General features: G+C 38.2%; 1 protein-coding gene across 1 annotated transcript; it reads left to right on the top strand.

Annotated features, from left to right (window-relative positions):
- The first annotated feature begins 20,209 nt into the window (after positions 1-20,209).
- Positions 20,210-22,357, top strand: LOC130979831 (U-box domain-containing protein 40). Its single transcript, XM_057903377.1, has one exon. The coding sequence runs from the start codon at positions 20,582-20,584 to the stop codon at positions 22,163-22,165; it is 1,584 nt and encodes a 527-aa protein (XP_057759360.1). The 5' UTR covers positions 20,210-20,581; the 3' UTR covers positions 22,166-22,357.
- The last annotated feature ends 1,086 nt before the right edge of the window (positions 22,358-23,443 follow it).

The following is a 23,443-nucleotide window of genomic DNA, read 5'->3' as shown; positions in this document are numbered from 1 at the left end:
TTAAACCTCTAACTAATTAAAATATGAACATTTAAATTCTTAATTAATTTAAACATAGACACCAACCCATAATAAATCATAAAGTAGGACAAGTATAGTAAATTTTAATAAATTATTGTATTTACTGTACTGGTTTGATCTTCGTTGGCGGTAATCTCGGTTCTTTGCTCCTCTTTCTCTTTCTTTTTTTATAAAGTCCTGATATGAGCGCCGTAAGAGCTACTTCATCAAATTCAATCCCTTTCAATTATTTTCTTCTTGATCTCTAATACAAATTGTATGTCCTTATCTTTGCAATATTCATCTATTAGTATTATGAACGTGATCTTATTAGATTTTAAACCTCTCTCACTCATCTTATTCACAAGTTTTCTAACTTCCTTCAAATCGTAGATCTTACAAAGGCCATTGATCAGCACATTGTACGTGATCAAGTATGGCCTAATGCTTTGATTGATCATTATTTAAAAATTATGCTAAGCCAAATCAATTTTTTATATTTACATTGTCCAATAATCGAAATAACTCTTTTTTTAATATGTCATCAAATAAAATTTCTGTAACATAAGCAGAAGAAGAAACAGCAAAAAACTAAAGTTATTACTAATCAAGGTCAACAACTAGTATAATAGCAAGTACAATAACTTATTAAAATTGAAGGATATTTATCTTATTTTATGGTTTATTATAGATTTATATTTAAATTAATTAGTGATTTAAGTGTTTTCTATAAAATTGTTTAAGAATTTAATTATCTTATTTTATTGTAGCATATGACTAACACAATAAAAAGTATTTTGTCCTTTAAAATAGTTTCTTAACATGTTATTAATTAACGTGATATATAGATAAAATCTATTAATTTTAAATATAAATATTAATAGAAAGAATAAAATATTTGACAGAATTAATCATTAAAGAACTCAATATCATTTTTTAATTGATGAAAAATGGAATAAGATAACGAAATAGTTAGGACTCATGAGGTTTTATCACTAAAAAATTGCTTTTACAAAGCAAAAAGTGATTTATCATTTATTTTCTAGAGTAAGTAAAAACCTGTCAAAAATAAAAACATCGAATAACCAGTTTAATTAGAATTTAGAACAACAAACAACAACAACAACAAAGCCTTGTCTCACTAAGTGAGGTCGGCTACATGAATCAAACAACGCCATTATATTTTGTCATGTATCATGTCTACAGAGAGACCGTTTACATGTAAATCTCGTTTGACCACCTCATGGATGGTCTTCTTAGGTCTTCCTTTGCCTTTCGCCCCTTGTCCATCTTCCATCTCATCCATCATCCTGACTGAATGTTCTATCGGTCTTTTTCTCACATGTCCAAACCACTTCAGACGCGATTCAACCATCTTGTCCACAATGGGTGTTACTCTAACTCTCTCCCATATATCTTCGTTTCATATTTTATCCAATCGCGTATGACCACTCATCCATCTCAATATCTTCATCTCTACCACACTCAACTTGTGTTCGTGCTCCCCTTTAGCCGCCCAACACTCCATACCATAAAGCATAGCCGGTCTTATAGTGGTGCGATAGAATTTACCTTTAAGTTTTAAATGCACTTTTTGTCGCATATAAAGCCAGATGCACTCCGCCATTTTGACCAACCTGCTTGGATCCTATAATTTACATCCTGTTCAATCTCTCCATTATCCTGTATGATGCACCTAAGATACTTAAAACTTTTAACTTTTCGTAGGATGTTTTCTCCAATCTTCACCTCTATATTAGGGTTTTTCCTTCTCAAACTGAACTTACATTACATATATTCCGTCTTGTTATGGCTTATGTGCGGACCATAAATTTCTAGAGCTTCTCTCCATAACTCCAACTTCTTATTTAGGTCATCCCTTGACTCTCCCATAAGAACGATATCATCGGCAAAAAGCATGCACCATGGTACAGGCTCTTGAATGTGCTCTGTGAGTACTTCCAAGACTAATGTGAAAAGATATGGACTTAAGGATGATCCCTGGTGTAATCCTATACTAATAGAAAATTTCTCTGTCACCTTGAATTTTCACACTAGTTGTAATCCCATCATACATGTCTTTAATTGCACGAATATATGCGATCCTTACTCTCCTCTTTTCTAAAACCTTCCATAAGACCTCCCTTGGTACTCTATCATACGCTTTTTCCAAATCAATAAACACCATATATAGATCTCTTTTATTACTACGATACCTGATGCGTGAGCATCTTTTCTATCTTTTCCTAGTGAATTTGCATCTAATTTGTTGAGTTTAATCAAGAATTAATTATATTTTAGCCACTATGAATGCTACTTTGAGTCTTTTGCAATTTTATTTATTTTAGATAGCATTCAGCAGGATTTGATAGAGTTTCTGGAGTACAAGAATCAAAGGAGATGGCAGCGAGGAGCGACGCGCACGCGTGCCTGACGCGTGCGCGTGATTTGGAGCTTTCCATGGCGACGCATGCGCGTGACTGACGCGTATACGTGATTTGAAGATTTGCTAAGCGACGCGTGCGCGTGACCGACGCGTTTGCGTGACTCGCGCAAAAGGCCATCGACGTATACGCGTGACCGCCACGTGCAGAAAACGCAGAAACCGCTGGGGGGTAATTTCTGGGCCCCATTTTAGCACCCAAATTAGGTACAGATCCAGTGAAGCCAAGTAGTCTCCACGTTACAAGACGTGGAGTAGTTAGTTAATTTTGATTTAAATTCAAATTTGAATTTGAAAATAGGAAAAGATATTATCTTAATTTTAGATATTAGATTTTAAATTAATTAGGATTAGTTATAAAAAGGAGAGACTTCTCTTCTATGGGAGGGAGATTCCATGAGGTGGATTCCATTAGAGAATTCTATACAAATTTACATTCCGCATTCCATGAGCAAATAATCCTCCATTGTTAAGGTTAGAAGCTCTGTCTATTTGTATGGATTGATTTTATTGCTTTTTCTATTTTAATTTATGTATGGATTTATAATTTAAGAATTATTTTCACTCTTTATTTTATGAATTTGGGTGGAACAAAAGTATGACCCTCTTTCTATTTGAGTTCCTGTAAAACTTGGAAAATCTCTTTACACGAACAACAGCTTGAAAACACATTCTCCTAAAATTTTAATTATCTGGATTTAACGGGATATGTGACATATAATTCCCTTATTTTTTGGATAATTAGGATTCTTGTGGCATATAAACTGGAATTTAATCATCACCTTCTAATTGGAATTAATTGACCAAGAAATTGGCAGTTGATGAATTTTAAAGGAGACTAGGAAGGTCTAAGGAATTAGGGTCTAGTCACAAATAGTTTGTCATGAATTAAATCCTACATGATTAAAATAGTTAGTAAGAAAAGTTAATCCGGAAAAATAGATAACTCTGAAGTCTTAACTGTCTCTCCAATATTTTATTTTCAACTTACTTACTTGCGTACTTGCCTTCTGATATTTTCAAATTTAAACCTTTTGAATATCTCAAAATCCTATTCTGCTTGCCTAACTAAGACAATCAATTAATCATTGTTGCTTGAGCCATCAATTTTCGTGGGATCGACCTTTAGTCACGTAAGGTATTTCTTGGTACGACCCGGTGCACTTGCCGGTTAGTTTGTGGTTGTAAAATACCGCATCAAGTGTTTGGCGCCGTTGCCGGGGATTGACTGTGATTGACAACTACTGGTTGTTTTATTTCTTAGATTAGGCGTTTTTACTTTAATTTCATTGAACTTATTTTTTCTAAATTTTCAAAAAAATATTTTATTTAATTTTTTTTCTTCTTAATTTTTGAAATTAAGTTTGGTCTCCCCATAGTAATTTTTCTCTTAAAAAAATTAAATAAAAAATATATATTTTAAAAAAAAAATCCTAGTATCCTTCTTTGTTTAATTTTTGAATTTATAGTTCACTTCTTTTCATTTATTTTTGAATTTTTTATCATTTTTTTATTTTATTCCTTTTCAAAAAAAAAATTGTTCTGTCTTCTTTGCTTTCCTGTTTACCACATGGTGCGTTTAATCCTTTTTGGTGTTTTGTGCTAAGGAAAAACAATAGAGAGAGATCACATGGGTTACTACTCACACCCGAGTAGTGATTCATATAATGGTGGATGGAGGAACTATCCAAATTTTGGTTGGCAAAATCAAAACCAAAGAAACTTCAATGCTCCATATTTCAACTATCAAGAGCCACCACCTCCATATTCATATCAAGAACCATCACCTCCATATTCATACCAAGAACCACCATCTCCCTATTCATATCAAGAACCATCATCTCTTTCTTATTCATATCAAGAGCCACAATATCCTTATTCATCTCAAATACCATCAGATCTTGAGCTCCTCATGAAATAATTTCTACATGATATAAAGACGAGTGTCAAAAATGTAAAAAATTATGTGCAGACAATGATCAAGAACCAGGAAGGGGAACAAGCAAATTCTTTTCCAAGAGATACAATGCAAGATCCTATGGAAGAAAGTGAAGAAACCAATCAAAGGAGTTTATACCCCAGTAAATTAGAGAACTTTCCACCTTCACATATGGAAGAAGAGGAAGATGCACAACCTCCCATGCCCTTGGTAAGCAATGAAGAAGAGATTAATTAGAAGAAAGCAACCAAGAGGAAGAGGTTGAAATTGAGGAAGCTTGCAAAGAGGTGGAAGAATTCAAAGAAGAGCACAAGGGAGTGGAGCTTGCAAGACCTCTTCCAAAGCTATCACCATCCAATACAACATTCAAGTGGGTAAAATTCCTCTCCTTAACCTTTACTTTCCCACTTGAATATGGGCTACTGGAGACGGATGGTCAACTTAGAGCTCTTTGTGGCATTAAGAGTAAGAGGAAGATGGTTAGTGGCAAGAGTTGTCAAGCAAGGTTCAATATGGTTACATGCTCCAAATTAAAATGTAAGGATTGGTGTAGAGCTCAATTAAATGAGTCTAGAAGGTTATTTGGATGTCTTTGTGAGAATTTAGATTGCTTGCCACCCGGTGGGAACAATGGTAATCCACAAGAAGACGGATGTAAAAGCAAGGTTTGGGACCCTGGAATTCATTCCCATAATCAACATTCTTGGGGCTTTGTCACTTGCTTCAACTTGCTCGAAGGCGTTATGCGCCTAGCATGGAATTCCGGTGGCCATTAGAATTACAAACATTGGTAGAGATTCCTGGATTAGTACAAGCACAAGCCACCATGACAAGGAGCTCACCACATGTCCAACTTAAGGACTTTAACTAAAAGTGCTTGGTGGGAGACAACCCACTGTGGTATGATCGTTCTTTTTCATTCTTAGTTATTTTTTGTAGTAGTAGTTTTCTTACTTATTTGACTTTTATTGAGTTCTTACTAATTTTCTGATCATGCAGCTATTTTAGAACAAGAACCGGAAAAAAAAGGGGAGCACATGACGCGTACGCGTCATATGCATGTGCGTGAAAAATAAAATTTGACAAAGAGTTGAGCGGAAGTAGCGCTGGAAGCATGCTGGAAGTACAAGCCGCATCACGCGTACTGATGAGCGGATATTTTATACGCTTTTTGGGGGTAATTTCATGTAGATTTTAGCATGTTTTAATTAGTTTTTAGTTAAATATTATTAGTTTTTAGGCAAAAATCATATTTCTGGACTTTACTATGAGTGTGTGTATTTTTCTGTGATTTCAGGTATTTTCTGGCTGAAATTGAGGGAGCTGAGCAAAAATCTGACTGAGGCTGAAAAAGGACTGCTGATGCTGTTGGATCCTGACCTCCCTGCACTCGAAATGGATTTTCTGGAGCTACAGGAGTCCAATTGGCGCGCTCTCAACGGCGTTGGAAAGTAGACATCCAGGGCTTTCTAGCAATATATAATAGTTCATACTTTGCGCGAGAATAGACGACGTAACTTGGCGTTGAACGCCAAGTACATGTTGCTGTCTGGAGTTAAACGCCAGAAAAACGTCATGATCCGGAGTTGAACGCCCAAAACACGTCATAACCTGGAGTTTAACGCCAAGAAAGGCCTCTACTCGTGGATAGCTTTAGTCTCAGCCCCAGCACACACCAAGTGGGTCCCAGAAGTGGATTTCTGCACCAATTATCTTAGTTTACTCATTTTCTGTAAACCTAGGTTACTAGTTTACTATTTAAACAACTTTTAGAGACTTATCTTGTACCTCATGACATTTTCAGATCTGAATTACATACTTTTTGACGGCATGAGTCTCTAAACTCCATTGTTGGGGGTGAGGAGCTCTGCAGCGTCTCGATGATTTAATACAATTCCTTTGTTTTCCATTCAAACACGCTTGTTCTTATCTAAGATGTTTATTCGCGCTTAATTGTGAAGAGGGTGATGATCCGTGACACTCATCACCTTCCTCAACCCATGAACGTGTGCCTGACAACCACCTCCGTTCTACATCAGATTGAATGAATATCTCTTAGATTCCTTAATCAGAATCTTCGTGGTATAGGCCAGATTGATGGCGGCATTCATGAGAATCCGGAAAGTCTAAACCTTGTCTGTGGTATTCCGAGTAGGATTCCGGGATTGAATGACTGTGACGTGCTTCAAACTCCTGAGGGCTGGGCGTTAGTGACAGACGCAAAAGAATCAATGGATTCTATTCCAACCTGATTGAGAACCGACAGATGATTAACCGTGCTGTGACAGAGCATAGGAACGTTTTCACTGAGAGGATGGGAAGTAGCCACTGACAACGGTGACACCCTACATAGAGCTTGCCATGGAAGGAGCCTTGCGTGTGGGAAGAGGATTTCAAGGAAAAGTAGAAATTCAAAGGACAAAGCATCTCCAAAACTCCAACATGTTTCTCATTACTGCACAACAAGTAACACTGTTATTCCCTTTTATTCTTATAATCAAATCTTGTAATTTCACTTTTTAAATCCTATTGGCTTCCTGACTAAGATTAATAAAATAAACATTGATTGCTTCAAGCCAATAATCTCCGTGGGATCGACCCTTACTCACGTAAGGTATTACTTGGACGACCCAGTGCACTTGCTGGTTAGTTGTGCGAATCACAAATTCGTGCACCAAGTTTTTGGCGCCGTTGCCGGGGATTATTGAGTTTGAACAATTGAAGGCTTATTTTATTTCTTAGATTAGGAATAATTTATTTTTGTTATTATAGAGTCATTAAATTTTGATAGGATAGTTTCTTTTCAAAAATTTCTTTTCAAAAATATTATTTTTCTTAATTAATTGTTAATTTTTCGTGAGTTTAGTGTTTTATTCTAAGTTTGGTGTTAATTGCATATTTTATATTTTCTTTGAAATTTTCGTGTTAGTGTTCTTGGTTCTTCCTTGATCTTCAAGTTGTTCTTGTTCATTTTTCTTCATTGATCTTTAAATTTTCTTGTTCTGTGTCTTTTCTTGTTTTTCTTATACTAATCCAAAGCATTAGTCTTCCAAAAAGAATATACCCATTCAGAACAATTGTTACCTTTTCTGCCCATTTGGCTAGAATATTGGTTTATATTCTTGATAAGGGAGCACCAATACTTTTGAAAATCTTTTTCAAAAATAATTTTTCTTTGATTTAATCTTGTGCCAAACTTTAAGTTTGGTGTTTTCTTGTTAATCTTTTTATAATTTTTGAAAATTTTCTTAAAGTTTTCTAAAAATTTTAAGTTTGGTGTTCTTTCTTGTGTTCTTGGTGTTCTTGTGAATCTTCAAAGTGTTCTTGAGTTTTTCTTGTGTCTTGATCTTAAAATTTTTAAGTTTGGTGTTCCTTGGTGTTTTCCCTCCAAAAATTTTCGAAAATAAGGAACATTAGATCTAAAAATTTTAAGTCTTGTGTCTTTTGTGTGTTTTTCTCTTTCATCACAAAATTCAAAATTCAAAAAAAAAAATTTATTTTCAAACTATTTTTAAAACTATATTTTCGAAAATTCTAATATAAAATTCAAATTTCAATTTCAAATTTTTTGAAAAAAAATTTTTCACAAAATATTTTCAAAATATTTTTTTTATATATTCCATTTTTATTTATTCCACTACTATAAAATAAATAATATCAACATATAAATTATCTCTTGTATTCCATTATGGAAGTAAGTATGAATGGACAAGACAAGAGGACTCTGGGGTCATATGCTAACCCCACTACTGCTTCATATGGGAGTAGTATCTGTATACCCTCCATTGGAGTTAGTAGCTTTGAGCTGAATCCTCAGCTCATTATCATGGTGCAGCAAAACTGCCAGTACTCTGGTCTTCCACATGAAGAACCCACAGAGTTTCTGGCACAATTTCTGCAAATTACTGACACAGTACATGATAAGGAAGTGGATCAGGATGTCTACAGATTATTACTGTTTCCATTTGCTGTAAAAGATCAAGCTAAAAGGTGGTTAAATAACCAGCCTAAGAACAGCATAAAAACATGGAAACAGCTGTCAGAAAAATTCCTGAATCACTATTTCCCCCCCCCCCCCAAACGGATGACACAGCTAAGGCTAAACATCCAAGGCTTCAAACAAGGAGATAATGAATCCCTTTATGATGCCTGGGAGAGATATAGAGAGATGCTAATAAAATGCCCCTCTGAAATGTTTTCAGAATGGGTGCAATTAGACATCTTCTACTATGGGCTTACAGAAAAAGCTCAGATTTCTCTAGACCACTCAGCTGGTGGATCTATACACATGAGAAAAACAATTGAAGAAGCTCAAGAGCTTATTGATACAGTTGCCAGAAATCAGCATCTGTACTTAAGCAGTGAATCCTCTATGAAAGAAGAAGATAAAACAGTAACTGCAGAACTCAGTCCAGTGGATCAGGCTAATGAATTCAATCAGCAATTAGATTTTCTAACTCAGCAGCTGGCCGAATTCAAGGAAATATTACAGGAAACAAGAATGGCTAACAGGAACATGGAAGTACAATTAAAGCAGACAGAAAAGCAACTGTCAAAACAAACAACAGAAGAATGCCAAGCAGTTCAATTAAGAAGTGGGAAAACATTAAATACCTCACTTCAAAGCAGCAGGAAACCAAGAAATGAACAAGAGGATACTCAAAATCCCTCTGAGGACAATCAGAGCCTAGAGAGGAACAAAGCTGGCACTGAACGCCCAGACCATGCTCATTCCTGGCGTTCAACGCCAGAAACAAGCATGAATCCGGCGTTGAACGCCCAAAGGGAGCATGGTTCTGGCGTTCAAACGCCAGTAACAAACAAGGAAGTGGCGTCTAACGCCACTCCAGCTCCCACCACTGGCATTCAAATGCCAGTGGGAAATCAGTCACATACAAGTGCTGACCTTTCTAAAAAGGTTTCCCAACCCACTCCTGTAGGTAATAAACCTGCAGCAACTAAGGTTGAGGAATACAAAGCCAAAATGCCTTATCCTCAAAAACTCCGCCAAGCGGAACAGGATAAGCAATTTGCCCGCTTTGCAGACTATCTCAGGACTCTTGAAATAAAGATTCCGTTTGCAGAAGCACTTGAGCAAATACCTTCTTATGCTAAGTTCATGAAAGAGATCTTAAGTCATAAGAAGGATTGGAGGGAAACTGAAAAAGTCTACCTCACTGAAGAATGCAGTGCAGTCATTCTGAAAAGCTTACCTGAGAAGCTTAAAGATCCTGGGAGCTTTATGATACCATGCACATTAGAGGGCACTTGCACCAAGCAAGCTTTATGTGATCTTGGGGCAAGTATCAACTTAATACCTGCATCTACTATCAGAAAGCTTGGTTTAACTAAAGAGATTAAACCAACCAGGATATGTCTTCAACTTGCTGATGGCTCCATTAAATACCCATCAGGCGTGATTGAAGATATGATTGTCAAGGTTGGGCCATTCGCCTTTCCTACTGACTTTGTGGTGCTGGAAATGGAGGAGCACAAGAGTGCAACTCTCATTCTAGGGAGACCTTTCCTAGCAACTGGCCGAACCCTCATTGATGTCCAAAAAGGGGAAGTAACCTTGAGAGTCAATGAGGAAGAATTCAAGTTGAATGTTGTCAAAGCAATGCAACATCCAGACACCCCAAATGACTGCATGAGTGTTGATATTATTGACTCTCTGGTAAGAGAGGTCAATATGGTTGAGAGTCCCGAATCAGAGCTAGAGGACATCTTTAAAGACGTCCAGCCTGATCTGGAGGAGTCAGAGAAAATAGTGGAACCTCTGAAAATCCCTCAGGAAGAGAAGAAACCTCCTAAACCTGAGCTCAAACCATTACCATCTTCCCTAAAATATGCATTTCTGGGAGAAGGTGATACCTTTCCTGTAATCATAAGCTCTACCTTAGAGCCACAGGAAGAGGAAGCACTAATTCAAGTGCTAAGGACACACAAGACAGCTCTTGGGTGGTCCATCAGTGATCTTAAGGGCATTAGCCCAGCTAGATGCATGCACAAGATCTTACTGGAGGGTGACGGCAAACCAGTGGTTCAACCACAAAGGCGGCTGAACCCAGCCATGAAGGAAGTGGTGCAGAAAGAGGTCACTAAATTACTAGAGGCTGGGATTATTTATCCTATTTCTGACAGCCCCTGGGTGAGCCCTGTCCAAGTTGTCCCTAAGAAAGGTGGCATGACAGTGGTTCATAATGAAAAAAATGAACTGGTTCCTACAAGAACAGTTACTGGGTGGCGCATGTGTATTGATTATAGAAGGCTCAATACAGCCACCAGAAAGGATCATTTTCCTTTACCATTCATAGACCAAATGCTAGAAAGACTAGCAGGTCATGAATACTACTGCTTCTTGGATGGATATTCAGGTTATAATCAAATTGCAGTAGATCCCCAGGATCAGGAGAAAACGGCATTCACATGCCCATCTGGAGTATTTGCATACAGAAGGATGCCATTTGGCCTTTGCAATGCACCTGCAACCTTTCAGAGGTGCATGCTCTCAATTTTCTCTGATATGGTGGAAAAATTCCTGGAAGTCTTCATGGATGACTTTTCAGTATTTGGAGACTCATTCAGCTCCTGCCTTAACCATTTAGCACTTGTTTTGAAAAGATGCCAAGAGACTAACCTGGTTTTAAACTGGGAAAAATGTCACTTTATGGTGACTGAAGGAATTGTCCTTGGGCACAAAATTTCGAACAAGGGGATAGAGGTGGACCAAGCTAAGGTAGAAGTAATTGAAAAATTACCACCACCTGCTAATGTTAAGGCAATCAGAAGCTTTCTGGGGCATGCAGGATTCTATAGGAGGTTTATAAAGGATTTTTCAAAAATCGCCAAACCTCTGAGCAACCTGCTAGCTGCTGACACGCCATTTATCTTTGATAAAGAGTGTCTGCAGGCATTTGAGACTCTGAAAGCTAAATTGGTTACAACACCAATCATCTCTGCACCAGACTGGACTTTACCATTTGAGTTGATGTGTGATGCCAGTGACCATGCCATTGGTGCAGTGTTGGGACAAAGGCATAACAAGCTTCTGCACGTCATTTATTATGCTAGCCGTGTTCTAAATGACGCACAGAAGAACTACACAACCACAGAAAAAGAGCTACTTGCAGTGGTTTACGCCATTGACAAATTCAGATCCTATTTAGTAGGATCAAAAGTGATTGTGTACACTGATCATGCTGCTCTTAAATATCTACTCACAAAGCAGGATTCAAAACCCAGACTCATCAGATGGGTGTTGCTTCTGCAAGAGTTTGATATAGAAATAAGAGACAGAAAAGGGACAGAGAATCAAGTGGCAGATCACCTGTCCCGAATAGAACCAGTGGAAGGGGCGTCCCTCCCTCTCACTGAGATCTCTGAAACCTTTCCGGATGAGCAACTGTTTGCCATCCAGGAAGTGCCATGGTTTGCAGACATTGCAAACTACAAGGCAGTGAAATTCATACCCAAAGAGTACAGTAGGGTGCAATCAAAGAAATTAATCACAGATGCAAAGTACTATCTTTGGGATGAACCATATCTCTTCAAGAGATGTGCAGACGGAGTAATCCGTAGATGTGTGCCTAAAGAAGAAGCACAGAAGATCCTTTGGCATTGCCATGGATCACAGTATGGAGGACATTTTGGAAGTGAACGAACAGCCACAAGAGTCCTCCAAAGTGGCTTCTACTGGCCTACTCTCTATAAAGACTCCCGAGCGTTTGTGCTTAATTGTGACAGTTGCCAAAGATCCGGCAATCTACCTCACAGTTATGCCATGCCTCAACAAGGGATCTTGGAGATTGAGTTGTTTGATGTATGGGGCATTGACTTCATGGGACCTTTCCCACCATCATACTCAAACACTTATATTCTGGTGGCAGTGGATTATGTATCCAAATGGGTGGAGGCTATTGCAACACCCACTAATGACACTAAAACAGTGTTAAAATTCCTCCAGAAATATATCTTCAGCAGATTTGGTATCCCTAGAGTATTAATCAGTGATAAGGGCACTCATTTCTGCAATAAACAGCTTTACTCTGCTCTGGTACGTTATGGAGTCAGCCACAGGGTAGCTACTCCATATCACCCACAAACTAATGGGCAAGCTGAAGTCTCAAATAGAGAACTTAAAAGAATCCTGGAACGGACTGTAATTAACCGTAGAAGGGATTGGGCAAGAAGCTTGGATGATGCTCTGTGGGCATACAGAACAGCATTCAAGACCCCCATAGGGACCTCTCCATACCAGCTTGTGTATGGAAAGGCGTGTCACTTGCCAGTGGAACTGGAACACAAGGCCTACTGGGCAACCAGATTCCTGAACCTTGATGCCAAGTTAGCTGGAGAAGACGATTGCTCCAGTTAAATGAGCTAGAGGAATTTAGACTCAATGCTTTCGAGAATACAAAAATTTACAAGGAGAAAGCAAAAAGATGGCATGATAAGAAATTGTCATCCAGAGTCTTTGAGCCAGGACAGAAAGTTCTGCTATTTAATTCAAGGCTCAAATTATTCCCCGGGAAACTAAAATCCCGGTGGAGAGGTCCATATGTAATTACAAGTGTATCACCATATGGATACATAGAGCTTCAGGATAATGACTCTAACAAAAAGTTCATTGTTAATGGACAAAGAGTCAAACATTATCTTGAAGGCAATTTTGAGCAAGAATGCTCAAAACTGAGGCTTGATTAAAACTCAGTAATAGTCCAGCTAATGACATTAAAGAAGCGCTTGCTGGGAGGCAACCCAGCCAATCACAAAATTTAATTTTATTCGTATTGATTAATTAATTGAATTTTTTCAGGTATATGTCAAGGTATCTTGAAGGTAAAATAGCAATTGGTTGGATTCACTGAGTTATAAGGGAAATTGGAAGCTTATTGGCGTGAAGAAGCCAGTAAGAAACATTTTGGGCGTTGAACGCCCAAAAGAAGCACCCACTGGGCGTTCAACGCCAGTAAGGGTAGCCTTCTGGGCGTTAAACGCCAGAAAGGAGCATCTTCTGGGCGTTAAACGCCAGAAAGAAGCACCTTCTGGGCGTTTAACGCCAGATTGACAGCATCCTGGGCGTTTAGAAAAACGCCCAGTGACAAAGGACTTCCTGGCGTTCAATGCCAGAAAGATGCATCAGCTGGGCGTTGAACGCCCAGGAGAAGCAACATTTGGGCGTTAAACGCCCAAACCATGCAGCAGTTGGGCGTTTAACGCCAGGATGGTGGGGAGGAGGTAAAATTCATTTTTCTTCACAATTTTTCTAATTTTTTATGTTTCAATTCATGATTTCTTGCATAAACATGTTTCAAAATATCATCCTTCAATTCCAAAAATTTTAATCCTAATTTCTAAAAACCCTAATTTCTAAAATCCCTTTTTCAAAAATATCAAATGTATCTTAATTTATAAACACAAATCTTTTTCCAATCCAAATCTTTTTCAAATCTTTTTCAACTCATCATATCTTTTGGATTTCGAAATTGCCTCTCCCTCTATTCCTCTTCTATCCTTTATTTTGCTTGAGGACAAGCAAACCTCTAAGTTTGGTGTGATTTGCCATGATCACTGAGCAAAAACTCATCAAGATCATGGCACCTAAGGGAACAGGAAGAGCAAGGATGTGAACTTAAGGGAGCTAAAGCGTCAGAAATTAATTCTTGAAGGCACCCCACAGACTAGAGGAACATCCACTTCCCAAAATACAGGTTGTTAAGTTCTAATTCTAGCTTTAACTCTGTGATAGTATAGGATTTTACCTTAGAAGTTATATATAGTAGTAGTAATTAGTATATATATTTTGATTTTATTTCCAATTAAGCTATAATTTATTTTTCTCATCATCATCAGGCATGAATAAAGTAGTAGATTTTTTAGAATAAAGAAGTAATCTATATTTTTCGAGTTCTTAATAATAAAAATTATAATTAATTACATGTGGTGGCAATACTTTTTGCTTTCTGAATGAATGCTTGAACAGTGCATAATTTTTATCTTGAATTTTATGAATATTGGCTCCTGAAAGAATGAGGAACACAAAAAATATTATTGATGATCTGAAAAATCATGAAATTGATTCTTGAAGCAAGAAAAAGCAGTGAAAAAGAAAGCTTGCAAAAAAAAAAAAAGAAGGAGCAGTAGAAAAAGTCAATAGCCCTTAAAACCAAAAGGCAAGGGTAAAAAGGATCCAAGGCTTTGAGCATTAATGGATAGGAGGGCCCAAGGAAATAAATCCAGGCCTAAGCGGCTAAATCAAGCTGTCCCTAACCATGTGCTTGTGGCATGCAGGTCCAAGTGAAAAGCTTGAGACTGAGTGGTTAAAGTCGTGATCCAAAGCAAAAGAGTGTGCTTAAGAACTCTGGACACCTCTAATTGGGGACTCTAGCAAAGCTGAGTCACAATCTGAAAAAGGTTCACCCAATTATGTGTCTGTGGCATTTATGTATCCGGTGGTAATACTGGAAAACAAAATGCTTAGGGCCACGGCCAAGACTCATAAAGTAGCTGTGTTCAAGAATCAACATACTAAACTAGGAGAATCAATAATACTATCTGAATTCTGAGTTCCTATGGATGCCAATCATTCTGAATTTCAAAGGATAAAGGGAGATGCCAAAACTGTTCAGAAACAAAAAGCTACAAGCCCCGCTCATCTGAATAAGAATCTGAGCTCCAATTAAAACTCTTAGATATTATTACTTCTTAAATTCTTTCATCCTATTTTATTTATCTAGTTGCTTGGGGACAAGCAACAGTTTAAGTTTGGTGTTGTGATGAGCGGATATTTTATACGCTTTTTGGGGGTAATTTCATGTAGATTTTAGCATGTTTTAATTAGTTTTTAGTTAAATATTATTAGTTTTTAGGCAAAAATCATATTTCTGGACTTTACTATGAGTGTGTGTATTTTTCTGTGATTTCAGGTATTTTCTGGCTGAAATTGAGGAAGCTGAGCAAAAATCTGACTGAGGCTGAAAAAGGACTGCTGATGCTATTGGATCCTGACCTCCCTGCACTAGAAATGGATTTTCTGGAGCTACAGGAGTCCAATTGGCGCGCTCTCAACAGCGTTGGAAAGTAGACATCCAGGTCTTTCCAGCAATATATAATAGTCCATACTTTGCGCGAGAATAGACGACGTAACTTGGCGTTGAACGCCAAGTACATGTTGCTGTCTGGAGTTAAACGCCAGAAAAACGTCATGATCCGGAGTTGAACGCCCAAAACACGTCATAACCTGGAGTTTAACGCCAAGAAAGGCCTCTACTCGTGGATAGCTTTAGTCTCAGCCCCAGCACACACCAAGTGGGCCCCAGAAGTGGATTTCTGCACTAATTATCTTAGTTTACTCATTTTCTGTAAACCTAGGTTACTAGTTTACTATTTAAACAACTTTTAGAGACTTATCTTGTACCTCATGACATTTTCAGATCTGAATTACATACTTTTTGACGGCATGAGTCTCTAAACTCCATTGTTGGGGGTGAGGAGCTCTGCAGCGTCTCGATGATTTAATACAATTCCTTTGTTTTCCATTCAAACACGCTTGTTCTTATCTAAGATGTTTATTCGCGCTTAATTGTGAAGAGGGTGATGATCCGTGACACTCATCACCTTCCTCAACCCATGAACGTGTGCCTGACAACCACCTCCGTTCTACATCAGATTGAATGAATATCTCTTAGATTTCTTAATCAGAATCTTCGTGGTATAGGCCGGATTGATGGCGGCATTCATGAGAATCCGGAAAGTCTAAACCTTGTCTGTGGTATTCCGAGTAGGATTCCGGGATTGAATGACTGTGACGTGCTTCAAACTCCTGAGGGCTGGGCGTTAGTGACAGACGCAAAAGAATCAATGGATTCTATTCCAACCTGATTGAGAACCGACAAATGATTAGCCGTGCTGTGACAGAGCATAGGAACGTTTTCACTGAGAGGATGGGAAGTAGCCACTGACAACGGTGACACCCTACATAGAGCTTGCCATGGAAGGAGCCTTGCGTGTGGGAAGAGGATTTCAAGGAAAAGTAGAAATTCAAAGGACAAAGCATCTCCAAAACTCCAACATGTTTCTCATTACTGCACAACAAGTAACACTGTTATTCCCTTTTATTCTTATAATCAAATCTTGTAATTTCACTTTTTAAATCCTATTGGCTTCCTGACTAAGATTAATAAAATAAACATTGATTGCTTCAAGCCAATAATCTCCGTGGGATCGACCCTTACTCACGTAAGGTATTACTTGGACGACCCAGTGCACTTGCTGGTTAGTTGTGTGAATCACAAATTCGTGCACCACGTACGCGTACCCCACATGTGCGCGTCGTTTGTGATTTTCACCATTCACGCGGGCGCGTCAGCGACTCGTACGCGTGACCTGAAAAATCGACGTAAAAGTGCGTTTGGACAGAGAGTTATGCTGGCTTGGGGAAGGAAGTGTGCTAGATGCACAAAATTGACCACGCGTACGCGTTCCTGACGCTTACGCGTCATTTGCAAAAATGGCCATCCACACGTGCGCATGCATGACGCGCACGCGTCGTATGAAATTGTTGGTTCCCAAACCACACGAACAGAGAGTTGCGCGTGCGTGCGGCTGGATTCGTGCAAATCGCACAAAACCAATGGCACGCGGACGCGTGCCTCACGCGTACGCGTCATTAAGAAAATTCCGCGACCCACGCGTACGCGTGCTGCACAACTCCACTAGTTCGCCGCTCAAGTTTTAATTTTCTTTCTCTCTCTCCCAATCCTAATTCTCTCTTGTTCTTTTTTTCCTTTTATTCTTCTTTCATTATAATAATTGTTTCTTTCTGTTTTCAGTTCTTCTTTTCTTGAGGACAAGCAAACCTTTAAGTTTGGTGCTTCGCTTAGAAGTTTTCTGTTTATTCCTATGGCACCAAAAGAGAGGCGAATCATCTTCACTGAGGAGCACAACTTGAAGAATAAAGCGACCGCTAGGATAACTAAGGTGGTTGAGTTCCTTTCATTTTTATTCCTCCCCTTTTTTTCTATGTTATGTTCCGGTTTTCTGCTATTTTGCTTTGTTTGCTACATGATCCTTTATTAGTTAGAATCCTAGGACTAGTTTAGTTTTTTTCTTAATTGCTTTATTTATGAAAAGATGTCTCATGTATTACTCACTGAGCTTGAATTCAAACAAAAAATACATAAGTGATGTATTGCATGAGAAATTGAGTTAATTTTAAAAGTAGTCTTATTTACTTAAATGTGGTGGTATTTTCTGTAATTCTGAATGCATGACATGAACAGTACATATTTTTGATAGTGAAGTTTATGAATGTTAAAATTGTTGGCTCTTGAAAGAATGATGAAAAAAGAGAAATGTTATTGATAATCTGAAAAATCATAAAATTGATTCTTGAAGCAAGAAAAAGCAGTGAAAAACACAAAGCTTGCGAAAAAAATAAAAAAAAAATAAAAAATAAAGAGAAAGAAAGAAAAAAAAGAAAAAGCAAGCAGAAAAAGCCAATAACCCTTTAAACTAAAAGGCAAAAGGTAAAAAAGATCCAAGACTTTGAGCATTAATGGATAGGAGGGCCCAAAAGAATAAAATACTGCCTAAGCGGCTAAATCAAGCTGTCTTTAACCATGTGCTTGTGGCGTGAAGGTGTCAAGTGAAAAGCTTGAGACTGAGCGGCTAAAGTTGTGATCCAAAGCAAAAAGAGTGTGCTTAAGAACTCTGGGCACCTCTAACTAGGGACTCTAGCAAAGCTGAGTCAAAATCTGAAAAGGTTCACCCAGTTATGTGTCTGTGGCATTTATGTATCCGGTGGTAATACTGGAAAACAAAATGCTTAGGGTCACGACCAAGACTCATAAAGTAGCTGTGTTCAAAAATCAACATACTGAACTAGGAGAATCAATAACACTATTTGAATTTTGAGTTCCTATGGATTCCAATCATTCTGAACTTCAAAGGATAAAGTGAAATGCCAAAACTATTCAGGATTGCAGTTGTAAACTCCAATATAAGAAGAGACATGAGCTTAATCGAACTCTCATTCTCATGCAAATTCACATCCTATGCTTATATTAGTTTTGATTGCTTGAGGACAAGCAACAGTTTAAGTTTGGTGTTGTGATGCGTGAGCATCTTTTCTATCTTTTTCTAGTGAATTTGCATCTAATTTGTTGAGTTTAATGAAGAATTAATTATATTTTAGCCACTATGAATGCTACTTTGAGTCTTTTGCAATTTTATTTATTTTAGATAGCATTCAACTAGATTTGATGGAGTTTCTGCAGCACAAGAATCAAAGGAGGTGGCAGCGAGGAGCGACGCGCACACGTGACTGACGCGTGCGCATGATTTGGAGCTTTCCAAGGCGACGCGTGCGCGTGACTGACGCGTATGCGTGATTTGAAGATTTGCTCAGCGACGCGTGCGCGTGACCGACGCATCCGCGTGACTTGCGAAAAAGGCCATCGACGCATACGCGTGACTGACGCGTACGCGTGACATGCGCCACGTGTAGAAAACGCAGAAACCGCTGGGGTGATTTCTGGACCCCATTTTAGCACCCAAGTTAGGCGCGGATCCAATGAAGCCAAGTGGTCTCCACGTTACAAGACGCGGAGTAGTTAGTTAATTCTGATTTAAATTCAAATTTGAATTTGAAAATATGAAAAGATATTATCTTAATTTTAGATATTAGATTTTAAATTAATTAGGATTAGTTATAAAATGGAGAGACTTCTCTTCTATTGAAGGGAGATTCCATGAGGGGGATTCCATTAGGGAATTCTATACAAATTTACCTTCCGCATTCCATGAGCAACTAATCCTCCATTGTTAAGGTTAGAAGCTCTGTCTATTTGTATGGATTGATTTTATTGCTTTTTCTATTTTAATTTATATATGGATTTATAATTTAAGAATTGTTTCCCCTCTTTATTTTATGAATTTGGGTGGAACGGAAGTATGACCCTCTTTCTATTTGAGTTCCTGTAAAACTTGGAAAAGATCTTTACTTGAACAACAGCTTGAAAACATATTCTCCTAAATTTTAATTATCTGGATTTAACGGGACATGTGACATATAATCCCCTTATTTTTGGATAATTAAGATTCTTGTGGCATATAAACTGGAATTTAATCATCACCTTCTAATTGGAATTAATTGACCAAGAAATTGGCAGTTGATGAATTTTAGAGGAGACTAGGAAGGTCTAAGGAATTAGGGTCTAGTCACAAATAGTTTGCCATAAATTAAATCCTACATGATTAAAATAGTTAGTAGAAAAAGTTTTTCCGGAAAAATAGATAACTCTGAAGTCTTAACTGTCTCTCCAATATTTTATTTTCAGCTTACTTACTTGCGTACGATATTTTCAAATTTAAACCTTTTGAATATCTCAAAACCCTTTTCTGTTTGCCTTACTAAGCCAATCAATCAATCATTGTTGCTTGATCCATCAATCCTCGTGAGATCGACCCTTGCTCACGTAAGGTATTACTTGGTACGACCCGGTGCACTTGCCGGTTAGTTTGTGGTTGTAAAATACTGTGGTTGTAAAATACCGCATCAATACCTCTCCATCATCCTTTTTAATAGGTATATCGCTTCAATGATAGATCTGTCTGGCATAAATTCAAATTAGTTCTCTATTACTTGTGTTTTTTTTTTCTCAATCTCCGTTCTATTATCTTTTCTATAAATTTATGGTATAACTCATAAGCTTTAATTAAAATTTGGAAATATCACAAAAAAAATTTAGAAATGCAGTTATAGTGACTCGTTCTCTTTTCATAGAAGATTCATTGTTTATCATCATTCATCACCTCAGCTTTTCCTTTCTACCGCTGGACTAATTTTCAAAAAGCAAAAGAGAATCAAAAACACAACGCAACCTCACATCAAGCCCACCACCCCAAACCTTCCGCAACTTCCACCTCCATCCTAATTCTTTCACCCAGACTCATTCGATTCATCCAATCCCTTATTCCCTTCCTCAAAATCAACCTTGTCCCTAATTTATAGCAACTAAAACCCCGTTATTATGTTGTTACTATTTCCTTAATTCTCTCTCTAATTCTTGAAAGTTTCAAAATCATGGAAATATGGAATCCATGTTCTCCTCAAATTCCTCACCTTAACAACACCGACATCAAAATCAACAACTTCACATTCACACTTCCCCTCTAAACTCACCAACTAACTAAAAATGGAGATTCAGCAAACCCTAAAGCTCATGGTCCACCACCACAACAGAGGAAAGGAAAACAACACACCAAAGCTGAAATGGAGGAAAATTTTCACTCTCCAACGATCACCGCCGTCATCAAAACCCATCCAAACTCCACCGCCGGAAGAGTTCATCTGCCCAATCTCCGGTACTCTAATGGCTGACCCTGTGATCGTATCTTCCGGTCACTCCTTCGAACGAGCGTCCGTACAATCATGCAAAGATCTCAACTTTACCCCTCAACTCTCCGATGGAACCACCCCTGATTTTTCCACCGTGATCCCCAACCTCGCCCTCAAATCCGCCATCTCCAAATGGTGCCACGCGTCATCCACCCTCCTCCCTCAACCCCCACACCGGTCCCTCACCGACAACCTCGTACGGACCCTCATTTTCTCATCTTCCTCCCGCAAAAACAACGCAAACGAGTTAGTGGGAGAGAGAATGCTAACAGCGAACCCTTCTTGTTGTTCTTCTTCTTCCTCCGTTGAGTCTATTGCCACGTCAGCATCGAGCTCCACCCCACCCGCTCAACTTACTGCAAAACCAAGCTTCTGCTACTCTTCGCCTTCTTCCTCCGAACTCGAACCAACAACCCCAGAGGCCGAAGAATTCATCTCGAAGCTTCGGAGCAATCAAGTCTTCGTAATCGAAGAATCTCTGCAGAATCTGAGGAAGCTCACTAGAACTAATGAGGACTCAAGGATCACACTCTGCACCCAAAGGATGCTTTCGTCTTTGCGTGGCCTCGTTGCTTCGAAGTATAAAATGGTTCAAGTGAATGCCGTCGCATGTGTCGTGAACCTCTCTCTGGAGAAAATGAACAAGGTGAGGATCGTACGGTCAGGGTTAGTTCCGCCATTGATAGAAGCTTTGAGGATTGGATCCCCTGAGGCGCAGGAACACGCTTCCGGTGCGCTCTTCAGTCTAGCGCTTGAAGACGATAATAAAACCGCGATTGGGGTTCTCGGAGCTCTTCCACCGTTGATTCACGCGCTTCGAGTTGGGACTGAGCGGACTCGGCATGACTCGGCCTTGGCGCTTTACCATTTGTCGATGGTTCAAAGTAACAGAACCAAATTGGTTAAGATTGGATCGGTTCCGGTTTTAATTGGGATGGTTAAGTCTGGTCAGATGACGGGTCGGGTTTTGATGATTTTGGGCAATTTGGGTTGTGGGCCGGATGGGCGGGCTGCAATGTTGGATGTGGGTATGGTTGAATGTTTGGTCGGGTTGTTGGCTGGGTCCGAGTCAGTTCATGGATCAATAAAGGAGAGCTGTGTGGCGGTGCTATACGTGTTGAGTCACGGAGGGTTGAGGTTTAAGGCCGTAGCGAAGGCGGCAGGAGTGGTGGAGGCGCTCGAGAAGGCAGAGAAGGAGGTGGGGAGTCATCGAGCGAAGGAAAAGGCAATGAGGGTTTTGGAGATGATGAAGGGCAAAGAGGACGATGAGGAGGAAGAGGTGGATTGGGAGGAGCTGCTCGACTCCGGTCTAGGAAGCCGGAGTCACAACCACCATGATGGCGAGTTTGCCGGGCTCAATGGGACGACCTCAATCCTCTGAATTTTGAGTAGGACTGATGGTCTGTTTTCTTATTTTTGATGTAATTATTTTTTATTTTATTTTTTTAATAATCTTAAAGTGGTTTTAGACTTTTAGTTTACCCTTGGTTTTCTTTGAGTTATGTATAATTTTTTTTATGGTTTTGAAAATTGGATGGAAATTTGTAACATTGAACAACAAAAATGCAAATAACTTATTTCACATTTTTGCTTTAGTGATTTTTTCCCTTTTATTTATGGGTTTAGTGGGATGGAAATAACAAAATAAGGGATGGGGATGCAATGATGCTGTGGAGTAAATGAATAAAATGGCCAATAATCGTTGAGGATTTTTGGACCTGAAAGTGTCCATCTTTTGCTTTATTCCTTCACCTGCAAAGTTTTTTTTTCCTGGCCAAGTACCTTTACACACATCCCGCTCCTTTTTTTTTTTGGCATGGGTTTTATATATCAACTCCTTAGTCATAACTAGGATTTAAACCCAGTGCAACATCTAACAAGACAAACATAATTGTCACTAAACTATGCCATCTGCAAAATTTACCTGCTAATGTTCAACTTTTTTGTTTTTATGCCTTTTATCTTTTATCTCCTTTTGGACTTAAAATTTTGGCATAAGCTGCATGATTCTTTTTATTTTCACAACCAAATTCATTCCGATCAGATTCGCCGTCCAATGACCGTTGTTAGTGTGATCAAATTTTGATTGTTTTGACTTTATTTTGAGCATGCTTAACTTAGCATCAAATGAGTTGAGGCTTTAATTGATAGGGTAAATTATGTTTATTTAAATTCGAAACTTGGTAAAGGCCAAATAGTAGATGAGAATTCTCAAATGTGATATGTATAATGTGTGTGAGTTTATAATATTATATAGCTGTTGAATTTATTTGACAAAAAAAAAAACTTAGCATTAAGTGTAATATAAACATACAGTTACTTAGAGATGTATTTATTTTTAAAAATATCTTAATTCATTGTATTTATATTTTACTTATTTAGTTAGCAGGTTAAGCTTTATGTTAGTGGATATAGTAGTTTTATCTTTAACTTAATATAATGTGTATAACTACCTCCTAAATAATTATAGCCATTAGATAGAAAAGTGGGCGTTAAAAATTACTTTTTAGTTTTGTGATTGATGTGAATAAGTAAAATTGAATGAGTTTCTTTTGTTGCATAAAGAAAGTGAATAAGTCACCAAAAAAATAAAGAAAGTGAATAAAAGACAGAATGATTTCCTTTTTTTAATTTAAAAAAATATTTTAAAAAACTGTTA

This window comes from Arachis stenosperma, chromosome 5 (assembly GCF_014773155.1).
Source record: "Arachis stenosperma cultivar V10309 chromosome 5, arast.V10309.gnm1.PFL2, whole genome shotgun sequence".
NCBI lineage: Eukaryota > Viridiplantae > Streptophyta > Magnoliopsida > Fabales > Fabaceae > Arachis > Arachis stenosperma.
This window is presented reverse-complemented; position numbering and strand designations above follow the sequence as displayed.